The following is a 13,569-nucleotide window of genomic DNA, read 5'->3' as shown; positions in this document are numbered from 1 at the left end:
ATTCGGCCAGTGTAAATGCCGTATAAGATTTGCTGTTTAATTTAATTTTTCTTGTTATTTTTCCGACAAAGTAAGCAAACAAAATATATTGTTTTGACAAGGGCATCATACTTTTTAACAATATTTTTATCTTCTATGCTTACGCAAATAATTTGTAGCAGCTTTCTTTGTCAAAAAGTTCATTCGGTTTGCATTGAGCTTTCGTGATTTACTGAATTACTTCATCTCAACCTTTGTCCATTCAAAAGCGACATTTGTATGATACAATAATTGTTTGTTTAAATGTATTTTATATTAAAGCAAATAATATTGTCTCTTTTACGTTAAAAATTAAAAAAATATTAAATTTAGTTAATATTACTAAATATTAATATAACAAAATTAATTCATATATCACGTGCTCTTTTTTTTAATAACAAAAGTTTTAAAAAAAAATAAAAAATACTTGGAAAATTAATATTATTTCAAATTTTCGTATAGTGAATTATATTAAATTAAAAACGGGATAAACTATGTAAAGCAAATATTTTGAAAAGTTGGTAGCACTGCTAAGAGTATATTAAATTATATAAATTACGTATTTAACTTAGCTGGCAACATTTTGTAGTCTTCGCTGAAACGTCAAAATCAAGTCGAAGTTGTTATGGCGGACAGAATTACTCCGGAGACAAGATAATATTTTGGCTGAAGTTTGTTGAATAAATAATAAATAGAACTCAAGAAATACCTTAAAATCTCCAAACTGTCAAAATTCAGCAGTGATATAAAAAATTTGTGGTTGAATATTACTTTAATCAATTTATATACAAGCCAGAGATGGATGATGGTTTATGGTACGTAATACAAAAAACAATGAAATAGTTATAAAAATTGGAAAGGCAAAAGTGTTAGTGGTTTTATTTATTTAATATTGTGGTTAGATTATTTTGGAGATATTACGACAATTAGTAATATTTTTTGACGGAGCAAATGATAAATTTATTTATTTTATGTACTGCAAGGTCACAACAAGCAACAACAAAATAAGCGCAGCTAATAGAAACGTTTGACGTTTGTTTTCTTTTGTAATTTAATTATATTTTCTTTTCGTAAGTGATTGGGAAATTTATTTTCGTTTGTAATGGAAACCTTTTATTTAACCATATATGGTGTCAGTTTAATGTTTACAAATAAATATATATAATTTAATATATATAATATATGTGTGTATTTACATTACAGGCTTATTGAATTGGAATCGGCGTTACTGGATGATTGCAATGTTAACGATATATACAGCATATGCCAAGGCAAATCATTGCCGGAATCACTAAGGCCTGATGTGTGGCAAGTCTGTCTCGATGTGCGCAACAAAAGCGATCAAATGTCGCTATTTAATGAAATATACGATTTGCCATTCCAAAATAAACTACGCGAGGACTGCGGTACGGTGGTAGAGCGCATTGGAAATGATGAAAGTGACAAAGTGTCAGTTTTATCTGATCTGGAATCGATATTAACATTTTATTGTAAAAATCGCAACATGCAGTATGGGAATAATAACGGTTGGATTGAGTTGTTGCTGCCACTGCTCTCGCTTAAACTTAATCGCTCCGATACGTACAACTTGTTTGAGGCAATTCGTGACACTTATATTCCAAAAGGTTGTAAACCAAAAGGCAATGTTTTTCATGTATTTCGGTTACTCATACTTTATCACGATCCGGAACTGTGTACAATGCTGGACACGAAGAAAATTACTCCAGACTTGTACTCAATGCAATGGTTTTTGTGCTTATTCGCGTCCAGTTGCAGCTTGTCAGTAACGTTGACAATGTGGGATTTTTACTTTCAACACACTGATCCATTTTTAGTATTTTTTCTCGGTCTAATTATACTTGTAAATGGACGAGAACAGATTTTGGCCATGAAAAATGCAAACAGAGAAGAAATCATAAAGTTTTTAAGTGTTATGCCTTGTGCTATAGAAACAGAAGATGTAGTCGATTTTTGCTCACTAGCACAGTATTATTCTTTAAAAACTCCAACTTCGTTTAAAACTGATTTCCTAAAAGCGCTTTACGGTACAACAATTGAAACTGGCAAACCTGATACACCTTGTACTGTATCACAGGTATAGACGATATTTTCTTTTAATCACGAATTATTAAATTATAATTTTTATTAATTATTGCAGGCATTATGTCTTCCGGTGTCGGTGTACGAATTGGTTGAAACTTCTTACGAAATGAACAACAGTGATGGGGTGCGTTTCTTTTTAGTCGATTGTCGTCCAGCCGAGCAATACAATGCTGGGCATTTATCAACTGCATTTCATCTTGATTGTAATTTAATGCTTCAAGAGCCAGTTGCATTTACAACTGCTGTGCAGGGGCTACTAACTGCGCAACGGCAATCAATTGAAGCAAATTCAAATGCTGGTGGTGAACACTTGTGTTTTATGGGCAGTGGACGTGATGATGAAGATCAGTACACGCATATGGTTGTTGCATCATTTTTGCAGAAAAATACTCAATATGTCTCTATATTGTCGGGTGGATATACAGCTATACATGAATATTTTGGCGACCAAATGGTTGATTTCTTAGAAGATCATAATGTGCGCAAGTGCATTGTATGCATTAAAAACAAAGTGACTGCACCTAAAAAACAAGTTACAGTTGATACACCTACCGTTGCAAATGGACATGCGGTATGTTTATAAGAACTCCACGTACATATATATATATATGCATATGCAGTATAAGCAGCTAAAAATGTGTTTCATATGTCATTTAAAGTATATAAGGAACTTGATTTTGTTGTTTTTAACGAAATTTGCTATTTCATCAATAATCCCTGTAAAGCATTATTAGCACAAAAAAAAAAAGAAGGGGAAATAACAATATAATAACATAAATAATAATAAAAGATAGAATGAATTAATAGAAATTCACAAAACGATGGCTCTGCAATTACCTAAGAGGCAGATCATCCTTTGTCAATTTTAGAGATAAATTATCTAAAGTTAACATGATGATGTAACAAGATATTCCTCAAGACAGCATTCTTTCACCGATCCTTTTTAACCACTACATGCCTAAACTCCCAGACCTCTCTGAGAGAGTCAGAGTCATAATGTATGCAAATGACTGCACAATGATTAAATGCCTCCCTGATTTGGCGTCGTTTTTGGTTGATAGAAATCTTCATCTATTACCAAACAAATTCTCCGCCATCCTCTTTACTTTTTGGACTAAATAGGCATCCATGACTCTGTCCATTGTTATCGGTGAATTCAGGATCCCTACCACTATTCTACAGCAGTAACAGCAGTTTAGAAATTTTAATACTATCGTTTTTGATAACAAGCATATGGAAACTGGTAATGGGAATGGCAGTTAGGTTTACTTTCAAATTAAATTTGATATGGATGCGCTTATCTTTAGCAATTTTACAATTTAGACTGAAGTAATAGTTAAGTTAATCTATGTTAATAGTTTCTAGTATATGAATTTATTTGTGTTTCCATAAATTCTATAGATATTTATTGTCATTATAAAATTTTATTTACAATTTATTTTAATACCATTTAATAAAACGTAAACACAACGATGCGTTTCCTTGTGTTTGCGTTATGCAAAATTGAAGTTTAATCAATTGTAGTTGCTGTGTTATTAATTAAAATTAATACATAAACTACAGCTATATAAATTAATTTTATCATCTTATCATAAATGCTTTCCATGTTTACTTAGATATATATTATATTAGCAGCATCAATAATATGTATATTGTTTTTTCAGACGAAATCAGTGGTTAGTAAACCATCATCGGACATTTTTAGTAAATTTTCTACGGCGATGAAAATGAAATCAGCTGATATCAAAGGTAAACTTTTCGAAATTATTGTAAATCCGTCGAACAGTGTTATGGGGAATAATGCCTCAGGCAGTAATAATAGTCAACCAACGATACAGGAGCGGCATGTTTCCGCATCAGAACGCAATGGAAAACGTTATCGTAATGTTGCGCCAGTATTTAGCATTGATGAAGACAACGATGATCAGTATGATCAAGTAGACACCAAAGATTCACCCGATAAGGCAAGCACAAAATTGCCTGGTGATGAAAAAGAAATTGTGCAGCTAATAGATTACCTGAAATCACCGGACATAATAAATGCATTTAGATGCCAGGAAGTTCATGTAAACGGTTTTATGTATGACAGCCACCTAATTATAACGCCCACACATTTGATTGTGTTGCGGGAATTAGGACGGAGATTGGCGCAAGTAATTGTCAGACGTCCATTGGCGAATATTGTTAAAATTACAGCTAAGAAACGTCATAAGGACTTGATAACATTTAAATATGGCTTTCCAGATGGCGATGAACTTTTAGTCACAGATATGGATCGATTTTTAATACCAAATGCAAGTGAGGCCACTGCAATTGTGTCGAAACACATTAAGCAAGTGCTGGACGGTGCTAAACTGATCTAATCAATAAATCTTCCACTACACAAGTATGCAGATATTGTCACATATTTACTTATGTAAACTTTATATACCTATAAAAGATATTTTTATTATATTTTATTTTAACTTATTTACATATATATATATATATATATATATAACTATAATAATTATATAAAATGTGTGAAGATATAGTAACTACTACCATTATCTAACAATAAGTTTATAGTCAAAAACTTGTCTTTTCTATTTTCGTTGCTATTTCGTTGGCATATTGAATTTAAAAACTTTGAAATTGTTGCTAATGTCATACGTTGAATGTGTCATTTTATCAATTATTTATATATCTATATACAGACATGTACGTTTATTTATTTTTAACACTAATTTAGCTTTATAGATAATACTATTTTGTTGTTTTTTAATAGAAATATATTACGCATTTTTTCTGTTATAACTTATAAGTTACATATGGTTATGACATTGTATTATATAGAAAAATCTAACAATTTTGTGAATAGTATATATGTATAGTATAGAATAATATGTTGTTTGTGTTGCAACTCTACACACATGAACAGTTTGCTGATTCCTAAATGGGGACTATTGTATCTCAGCAATAAAAATGCGTGTCCTTTGAATATTTTTAATATTCGAAGTATTTCATGTAAAAGATAACAATAAGAATTAGAAAAATTTTATAAAAATAAATTGTCTTAAATGTGATATATGACGACATTTAAAATGAATTTTTTAAAGTCGATTAATTGAAATTTTATGAAGGTTTTGTTTTGTTATCCATTAACATATATTGCATCATTTCGTTATAAGTTGCTGTTACTTTTTGTTTTTGCTTTTTGTTATAATTTATTTATTTTTTATTTATTTATTTTTTATTTATTTATTTTTTATTTATTTATTTTTTATTTATTTATTTTTTATTTATTTATTTTATTTATTTTTATTTTTATTATTTTTTATTTATTTATTTTTTATTTATTTTATTTTTTATTTATTTTTTATTTATTTATTTTTTATTTATTTATTTTTTATTTATTTATTTTTTATTTATTTATTTCATATGATTTTATTTTATTTTATTTTTTTGTGATAATTTGTATTTATATATTTTATTAAACTTTTTTGTTACATATACATATATCGTCATACCTGTTTTATATATATAATGAATCCTTTAACTCCTAGGAGGTGCCTAGGGCTAACAAGTATGCGACTTGTTAGCTTTTTTTATATATTCATAAATTGGTTTTTTTTTCTATCGTATTTTATATTTTAATGTTTTCTTCTTTTTTGTTATAAAATTAATTATGTATTTATCAATTAATTTATAAATTTTATTAGTTTTTTTTTATTTCGATAGTCCCGTGTCTATTTTATTTTCTAATATTTTTAATTCGCTAAACACTTTATTACGTGCATTATTTTTCTGTTTGATTTATACGAGTATATAATTTTTTTTTATTTCTGTTTGGTTTTCTTATTTATTTTAATTATTATTATTAAGTAATAGGCTATTAAAGCACCCCGACCTAAAAGCTCTATTGTGCGCCAAAAGGCCCAACTAGGACAATTTTAGACTATTTATAAATCTTGAAATTGCTGTGGGCTTAATTTTATCTATTTGATTTGGGACTAAGGTCCCGCTTCCAAGGAAGTCGAATTAACGTCTTGCCACCGCTGGGCAGTTGCAAAGAATACATTCTGATGTTTCCTTCTCCTCATGACAGAGTCGACAGGAGTCACTTTCTACCGCACCTATAATCTTCGTGTGAAGATTAATTCTACAGTGTTCTGTAAGAAGTTCAGTGTAGATTTAATTATTGTTTCTCCTAAGGCCAAGGATAGCATCAACTTTGATGTGATCAGGATTCAGGATGTGAATCAGAATGTATTTTAATACTATTTCTGTTTCGTTTTAATATCACTTGTTTTTAATATTACTTGTTTTTATATTTATTGTTTTTAATATTATTTTTTTTTTTGTTTTTATTATTATTCTTTTTGTGTTTTTTTTTTAATTGGTTTTTAAATAATTTGTTTTATTATATAAAAGCTTGTGTGTCCTCCATTAAGATATATAGGTATGTTTGCTTGACAGCAATCATTAAAAGTGTTTAATATAATGTTTAATATTATATAAAATAGAATCAAGTATTATATAACCTAACTTGTATATTATTTTATAATTCTTTTATACTTCACTGTTTATAGTTAAATAATTTTTTATATCTCTTTATTTTTAATAACAATTTCATAAAGCAATCTTATTTTTATTTTTTTACCTTTTGCTTTTATATATGTACTTCTGATAATATTAGAATTTTGAATTTTTTACAAACTGTTTGATTTTTCGCTATGACTTACAATCTCAAATTACAAATTTTGATCTTTGAGATATATGATAAAAGTTAATATTGAACAGAAATTACATAAAGTTCTTGTGGCAATTGAGATATTATTTACATACACAATAACATGTAATTAAAATTATTTTACAATTTAGTGAAATCAGTAACAAGATAATCCATCGTAAAGATTTTATACTCGTATATCCGCATTAACATATATACTGGTGTATATATTAGTGTTTATTATCATAGAAGTGTTCTTGTTGTTGTTGTAAACTATTGGACTTGTTATCCTTGTTTTCAATGGGAAGGGAGATGCTCTTAATCATCTGTATAGACAAGTAGGTTCAGACGCAGACTCCTAGAACCTTTGCTAAATCATATCATAGCTATTTGCGATTATATTACATGTATTATTTATTGTTTTAAATTTTATTCATGTTAATGTATACCATGACAATTTCATAAACTCGAGCTGGTCTTATTCAATATTCAGGACAAATTAAAAGCCTATTCATCGGTTTTAATATGCAGCTAAAGGGTTCAGTTTCTGCCATATTTGATTAAAAAATAGTTTGAGTCGAAGTTATTCTGAATTTACTACGTTTTCTTGTGTTCTTTGTGGGTTTGACTACAAGGCAATTTTCGTTATTGTCGATATATTTCTTTCGTAGTATATATTCTATTCATCTCTATTTTATGATTTCTCTCAACGGCGATCTTTGGTGATATGGTACCCAAAAAAAATTTCCTTGTTTCAATCAAATATGCATTTTAATGTACCATTACGTATTGATGGTACTCAATTAAGCATTAATTTAATTAAAATAAAAATAAGTACATGAGCAGTGATGGAAATAAGAAGCTTTCAAGCTTAGCTCCGTCAAGCAGAATAAAAAAAGATCTGGAGAGATATTAGAGTATCAATATAGGAAAGGAAAAATTCATTTTCGAGACAATTTATATATTTTACGTTACGTTTAAACAACGTAACAACATAACTCCACTCGTCTGCGAGTTACGAGTGGAGTAATGGTCTATAAGTGCGAAGTTGTTGCATGAATTTAATCTGGTTATAGTAATAAGAATTAGATAAAATCTAGTTATTCTTTTCAATAAAGATGGTTCTTTTGAATATGGAGTATATGGTACTACACATTTCGTATAGACCTTATATGGAATATGTGGTTCCATTTTTAAGATGTGTTGTAGACGCTTTGAGGAGAAAACTCTATATAATCCCTCTTTATATTCGTAGCAAATGTGAATATCGCTTCCGCTTCCAAGAAGTAGAGAGCTGATTACGGTTGAACTCAATATGACTTTTGGCACCGGATAGAATTGGGTATAGATCAAACAAAGTTAGTAGCAATTTTAAAGTCCTTATATCTAAAGAATATAATAAGCTTGGCATCGAGTTTTGTCTTGTTAGTGCGATATGTGCGGATTTTTTGTGTACTAGGATCACTTGTAATTGACAGAGTGCACTTTGACAGTAGTTGTAGCGGAAAAGGATTTTCTCGGGTTGATTTTAGTTTAAGGACGAATTTAGCTACATAAAAATACCGGTTAGTCTTGCGGTTGAAAACAACAACTAAATTAAGAGATTCGAGGCTTCTAAGGTAAGTATCGCTAAAATGTCTATGACTGAACCCGGGTGTAGTTCTCACATAATGCGTTGGCATAGCTGTGGAGAAGTGTTAAATTTTTACAAAGAAAACTTGGGGATAGTGAACAGCAATAGCTTTTTTCAGATTCTTTTCATGCAAAGAAGACAAAAAATGTTGTACTTTCAGCTTTGGTACATGTCGAAAAACAATATTTTCTGTTTTATGTTTTCCGTTCTTTGATTAGCAGAAACCACTGACAGTCTCAGTTAGTAAGGGACTTTATTTTTATTAGATCTGAAAATTAAATTCTGGTTTTCAGACAGAAACAATTGAGTCTGGAATAAGTTTAGTTAATCGTCAGGTAACCTAACGAAATTAAAAATTGTTAAACGCACAAATTTAGATAATCTGGTCATCAAGATCCGATGATGGGGATTTCGCAACATTCGAAACATACAGATGTTTGGTGAGCCAAAAATTCAATTAATTAAAATAATATAAATAAGTTTTTGTTGTTGTAGTTTACTACTTTTCGAAACCTCTCTACCAAATAATCTTTATTGCTAGCCGTGGATATAAACTCTTGAGTAAAAAAATCGGTCCAAATAAGGCGAATGTAAATTCAAATGTAAAGGAGATAATAATTAATTTTATTAAAAAAATAATACAAAAAGTTGTTCTTACATAAAAAAACATATTTAGAAGTCATAAAATATTGGAGAAATTTGTAAATAATATTTGAGAGAGAAGAGATATATAACAAAAATGTGAGTGCAGTGGAAGATAAAATTTATGTATGCAATATATGTATTCTATATATTACACAAGTAAAGATTGTTTACATAAACATCATGTACATTTCAAACAAAATTAAATACAATACCTTTTAATTCAAATACAAATGTGTTTAATTTTAAAGCGATTGAAATTTTTAATTTTGTCGAAAGCTTTTATGATATGTCACACTATCGCGACACATAATGATAATGAGATCTCATATTAGTAAACACGAACATAGACATATTGTGAATCATATTACACCTGTGAACCGCTGTGATATGGTTGGGTCATTTATCTTGTCATCTCCACCATTTTATTTATTACGATTCTTATGAGTCAGTGCCTGACGCATACTAAAGATGCAGGTAATCGCACCTGAAAACGATCGTTTGGTGTGAATGCACCAAAGAATTGAATATGTCAATTCTTCTACTTTGTTGCAGCATTTCTGCATTTTCATCGACTGAAAATCTTCTCTTAAAGCGAATAATGTAAATTGTTGAAAGAAGATATCTGATGCCAGTTTATACATTTGGTTTAAGCAGCAACTGTTCTAAATGAAATTAGTTCTTAGAATTGTTATAGAAAAAGCTTTTAGAGTTATGTTCCGCGAGAAGTTCACAATATTTCTGGACGTAGCAAAAGACTTTGGTTGAGTTCGGCATTTCAACTACTATAAATACTGATATCATAATAACTAGTCAAATTTTAGGATCTCTCAGCATCTTTAAAAAAGATGTTTTCAATTTTTTCAGAACAACCTTTTTAAGCTGAAATGAAAATACTAATTATTCCCTACCGGAAATATTGATAGGTGAACGACAATGAATCATTCTTAGTCCGACTAGTGATGAATCCATACTTGACTACTGCATGACAACATATGTATATTACAGACAATAGAGCATTATTAGGTTCTTAACTTAATTATTAGCTTCTTAACTCAAATACGGTATGCTAGTCAGATAAAATACTCATGTGTTACTTTGAACTCAAAACTACATTGAATGGAACACATCAATATGGAAAGTGATAAACTAGCATTTAAAAGGAAGTATGTTACTCGTATTTAAAAGATGATGTGCTATATCCATAATACAGCCAAGTACCTCTATACAAACAAGTACCCCAACCAGTATGGTCGTATGGCATACAACCATGGGATGTGCGGCAAAGAACAATATCAACATTGTATAGCGATTTGCAAACAAAGTCTTGAAACCCATTGTACATATGTAAGAAATACGGAACATCTGCAAGAGATTTGGACGTGGAGTTTGTACCGAGTAAGTCAGTAAACATTGTAGCGGTTGACGAGGTGTACACATAAAATGCATGTTACTAGAGAAGCCTCAAATTTAAGAAGTGTACTGTATACGAAAACAAGGTTAAGACAGGAGTAGTCTTGAGAGTTGGTAGGCACTGTTACTACGTTCTTATCAGTAAGATAAGTGGTAATATATGATGAAGCAATGTATTCTTAAAAATAATTGTTAAATATAAAAAAAAATGGAGAATGGAGAATACAAATTATAAATTAAATGTAATAAAAATAAACATAAAACAACAACAAGAATATTATAAACAAGTATTGGAAAAAATATCTAAAACAAAGAAATACTGTTAGAAAACATCGCTTTTTTATATATCAGTACCCTGAATATGGGAACAGACATTTCTCTGTCTGGATGTCATTTAATCAATTTGTTTTACTGTCCTCTTCTAGCATATACACAATCCCCTCGACAAACTTGCGAGTACAATAAAGCCCGTTTTGGAGTATTCGGCTTTTGTTGGCAATATATTTACAATTGAATGCAGAATCTTATGGCCCCTTTAACCCATATGTGTGTTCCCACAAAAGCGTTAAAGGCAGTTACCGAAAGGTAAACACCTGACGGATGAAAAGTGGACGGCAAAAACCAGTGAACTACAGTGAATTTTTAACCCTACGAATATTATATAAAAATAATATATCATAAAATATGATATAAAAATTATTAATTGGAAATAAAATAGTAATTATAAGTTACTATAATTATATAATAAAATGATATGATATATATATAATTATAAGTTATATTAATTATAAATTATTATAATTATATTTTTACACAATTTTTGTTACTTTTAAGCAAAGTTTAGAAATATATAAATTATAAATTTCAAATTAATTATTTTTAAAGTATTAAAATCAATAAAAATTATTGGGCAGTCTGAAATTATGGATTAAGAAAAATAAAAAAAATTAAAAAAAATAATCTATATTAAATAATTTATTTAAAAATGTATTTTGTGCATAAGGCAATCACGACACATAATATAAAATAGAAATTTAGCAATATAAGTTAATTTAAAAAAAAATTTCTTCAAAAAAATTTGGTTGCCGTCTTAGCAGAGCAAGGTTTCGATCCTCGGACCTCTGGGTTATGGGCCCAGCACGCTTCCACTGCGCCACTCTGCTTCGTGTGTAAACACTGTTTAATTTAAAAATGAAAAAAAAATGCATAGGTATAAATCATCCTATACATCACCAGTTTTTGAGAAAATACAAGTAACCCACCCTCTGCGTCTACACTAAGTGTACTTGATCAAGATTTTTACATACAATCACTCTCACGTTTCACTCACACACAAATTTGTGTTCGCAGAGAAAATTCGAAAATAATGCGCATTCGTTTTCGAACATAAAAATCTTGCCATATTCTAGCCAGTGTAGACGCCGAATTATTCAATAACATATCGATGAAATAATTTACATTTCTATGGAAAGAATAAATTTTCGATGCAGTTATTAATAAAACAATTTTATATAAAAATTATTAATCTATAATAAATATATAATGTATTTATCAAATAATTTGTTTCTCAAATAATTTGGTTAATAAAATGTCCAACCTAGACGTGGTATTATAAAAAGATAAATTCGCAGTTTGGTATTAAAACATTCACTCCAACTGATTACGTGGAATAACACCTACTTAAGGCAATGTCCGATAAGCTTTAAAGAATCAGCTTATTCTAGAGACACTAATTAAGGAACCTTTTGACTCCAAATCACCTTTTGGAGTTAGTATTGATGTCCATCATACGTAGTCTTACTCGTAAGTCCGCTGCTATTTAACTTGATAATATGTCTTTAGAATTGGGGGAATCCGATACGATGTCTCCTGTACTTGTTATTAGTTTTCTTAGTGGATGCTGTTCTGAGGTTTGGCGTAGCTAACGATGGTGCAAAAACACGAAAAGTCGGTAACAAATCCATAAACTGATTAGTTCTCTAAATAAATAGTTCACGTGAACTTGTTCGCGTGAACAAGAATTTCCATACCGGATTCAATATGAATGGTTAATTCCGAAAAGGAAAAGTTATGTTATGAGTTCGCTGATGCTTCGAGTATAGTCCGATTTTTAATTTAATCCAAAAATATAAATGATTTATGAACAAAAACATGTGGACAACTTGCGGTCAAAAAGAGTGAGAGACTGATTTGTTCATAGATATTCCAAATTTAAAAAAATCTTAAATAGAAAATGAAATAAAGTAAACTGATATTGAAATCAAAATATATATCATTTATGGAATGGATTATATAAAATTGTACATATTGAAAGTCACAGACTTCGCATGCATTGAAGAAATCTTTTAAAGCCACTAATTTAACGCTCTAAAGCACTGTTCTTAAAATTAGTCACATAAAATTAATTATAAGACGGAAATGTAAAAACCATATAGAGTGAAAGCAGTGAAAGCAATGAAAGTAGTAGAAGGAAAATTAATATTTAATGAAATTTATTTAAGCCTGACATTTTATATTTTCATCTTGTGTAAGTAGAAATTGGATGCAATTGAATTTACGTGGCTGCGAAGAGCTCGAAGATTAAATTAATTACCATAAAAATTATTTATTTCTCGACTTCATCAAACGAATGCCACAAAGCTACATATAAAATTTTAACAGGCGAGGAAATACGCTCGGGCGTTATACGGCTAGAATGTGTGTGTATGAATGTGGTTCACAACTGCTCCCAAGAAGTGCAACATATTCAGAATAGATTCCAGACCGATACCGTCTGTCCCTGCGGCAGGTTGGTGTGTTCAAAATATTTATTTTTGTATAATAGAAAATGCGTTAAGCATACGTCAACTTCGTTTAGATAGTTTAAATGTGATAGGTTATGTTATATTCTTTTGAAGTACGGGTGTGATGAGTAGAGTTCTTTTGTTCAACATTAATTGGAGTAATATAATAATTAAGAAAAAAACAAATATCAACATTTCCTTAAGATTTTCCGAAATGTGTGTAAGTATCCGAATTACTGATTCGTCATATTAGGAGATTGAATCTT

At 29.5% G+C, this 13,569-nt stretch overlaps 1 protein-coding gene and 1 non-coding gene across 2 annotated transcripts; one reads left to right on the top strand and one right to left on the bottom strand.

Moving 5' to 3' along the window:
* The first annotated feature begins 501 nt into the window (after positions 1-501).
* LOC119687895 (TBC1 domain family member 23) lies at positions 502-4,575 on the top strand. The gene is made up of 4 exons (XM_038102436.1): positions 502-833; positions 1,222-2,113; positions 2,177-2,692; positions 3,786-4,575. The coding sequence occupies exons 1-4, from the start codon at positions 817-819 to the stop codon at positions 4,482-4,484; spliced, it is 2,124 nt and encodes a 707-aa protein (XP_037958364.1). The 5' UTR covers positions 502-816; the 3' UTR covers positions 4,485-4,575.
* Positions 4,576-11,611: 7,036 nt separating this feature from the next.
* Trnam-cau lies at positions 11,612-11,683 on the bottom strand. The gene has a single exon. It is a non-coding gene; the product is annotated as a tRNA-Met (tRNA).
* Between the last annotated feature and the right edge of the window lie 1,886 nt (positions 11,684-13,569).

Source organism: Teleopsis dalmanni, chromosome X (assembly GCF_002237135.1).
Source record: "Teleopsis dalmanni isolate 2A chromosome X, ASM223713v2, whole genome shotgun sequence".
NCBI lineage: Eukaryota > Metazoa > Arthropoda > Insecta > Diptera > Diopsidae > Teleopsis > Teleopsis dalmanni.
Note: the sequence above shows the minus strand (reverse complement) of the source record. Positions and strands in the feature narration are given on the sequence as shown.

Coding starts and splice junctions, on each gene's coding strand:
- LOC119687895 (XM_038102436.1), top strand. Junction 2,114..2,176: donor CACCTTGTACTGTATCACAG/GTATAGACGATA, acceptor TAATTATTGCAG/GCATTATGTCTTCCGGTGTC. Junction 2,693..3,785: donor CCGTTGCAAATGGACATGCG/GTATGTTTATAA, acceptor TTGTTTTTTCAG/ACGAAATCAGTGGTTAGTAA.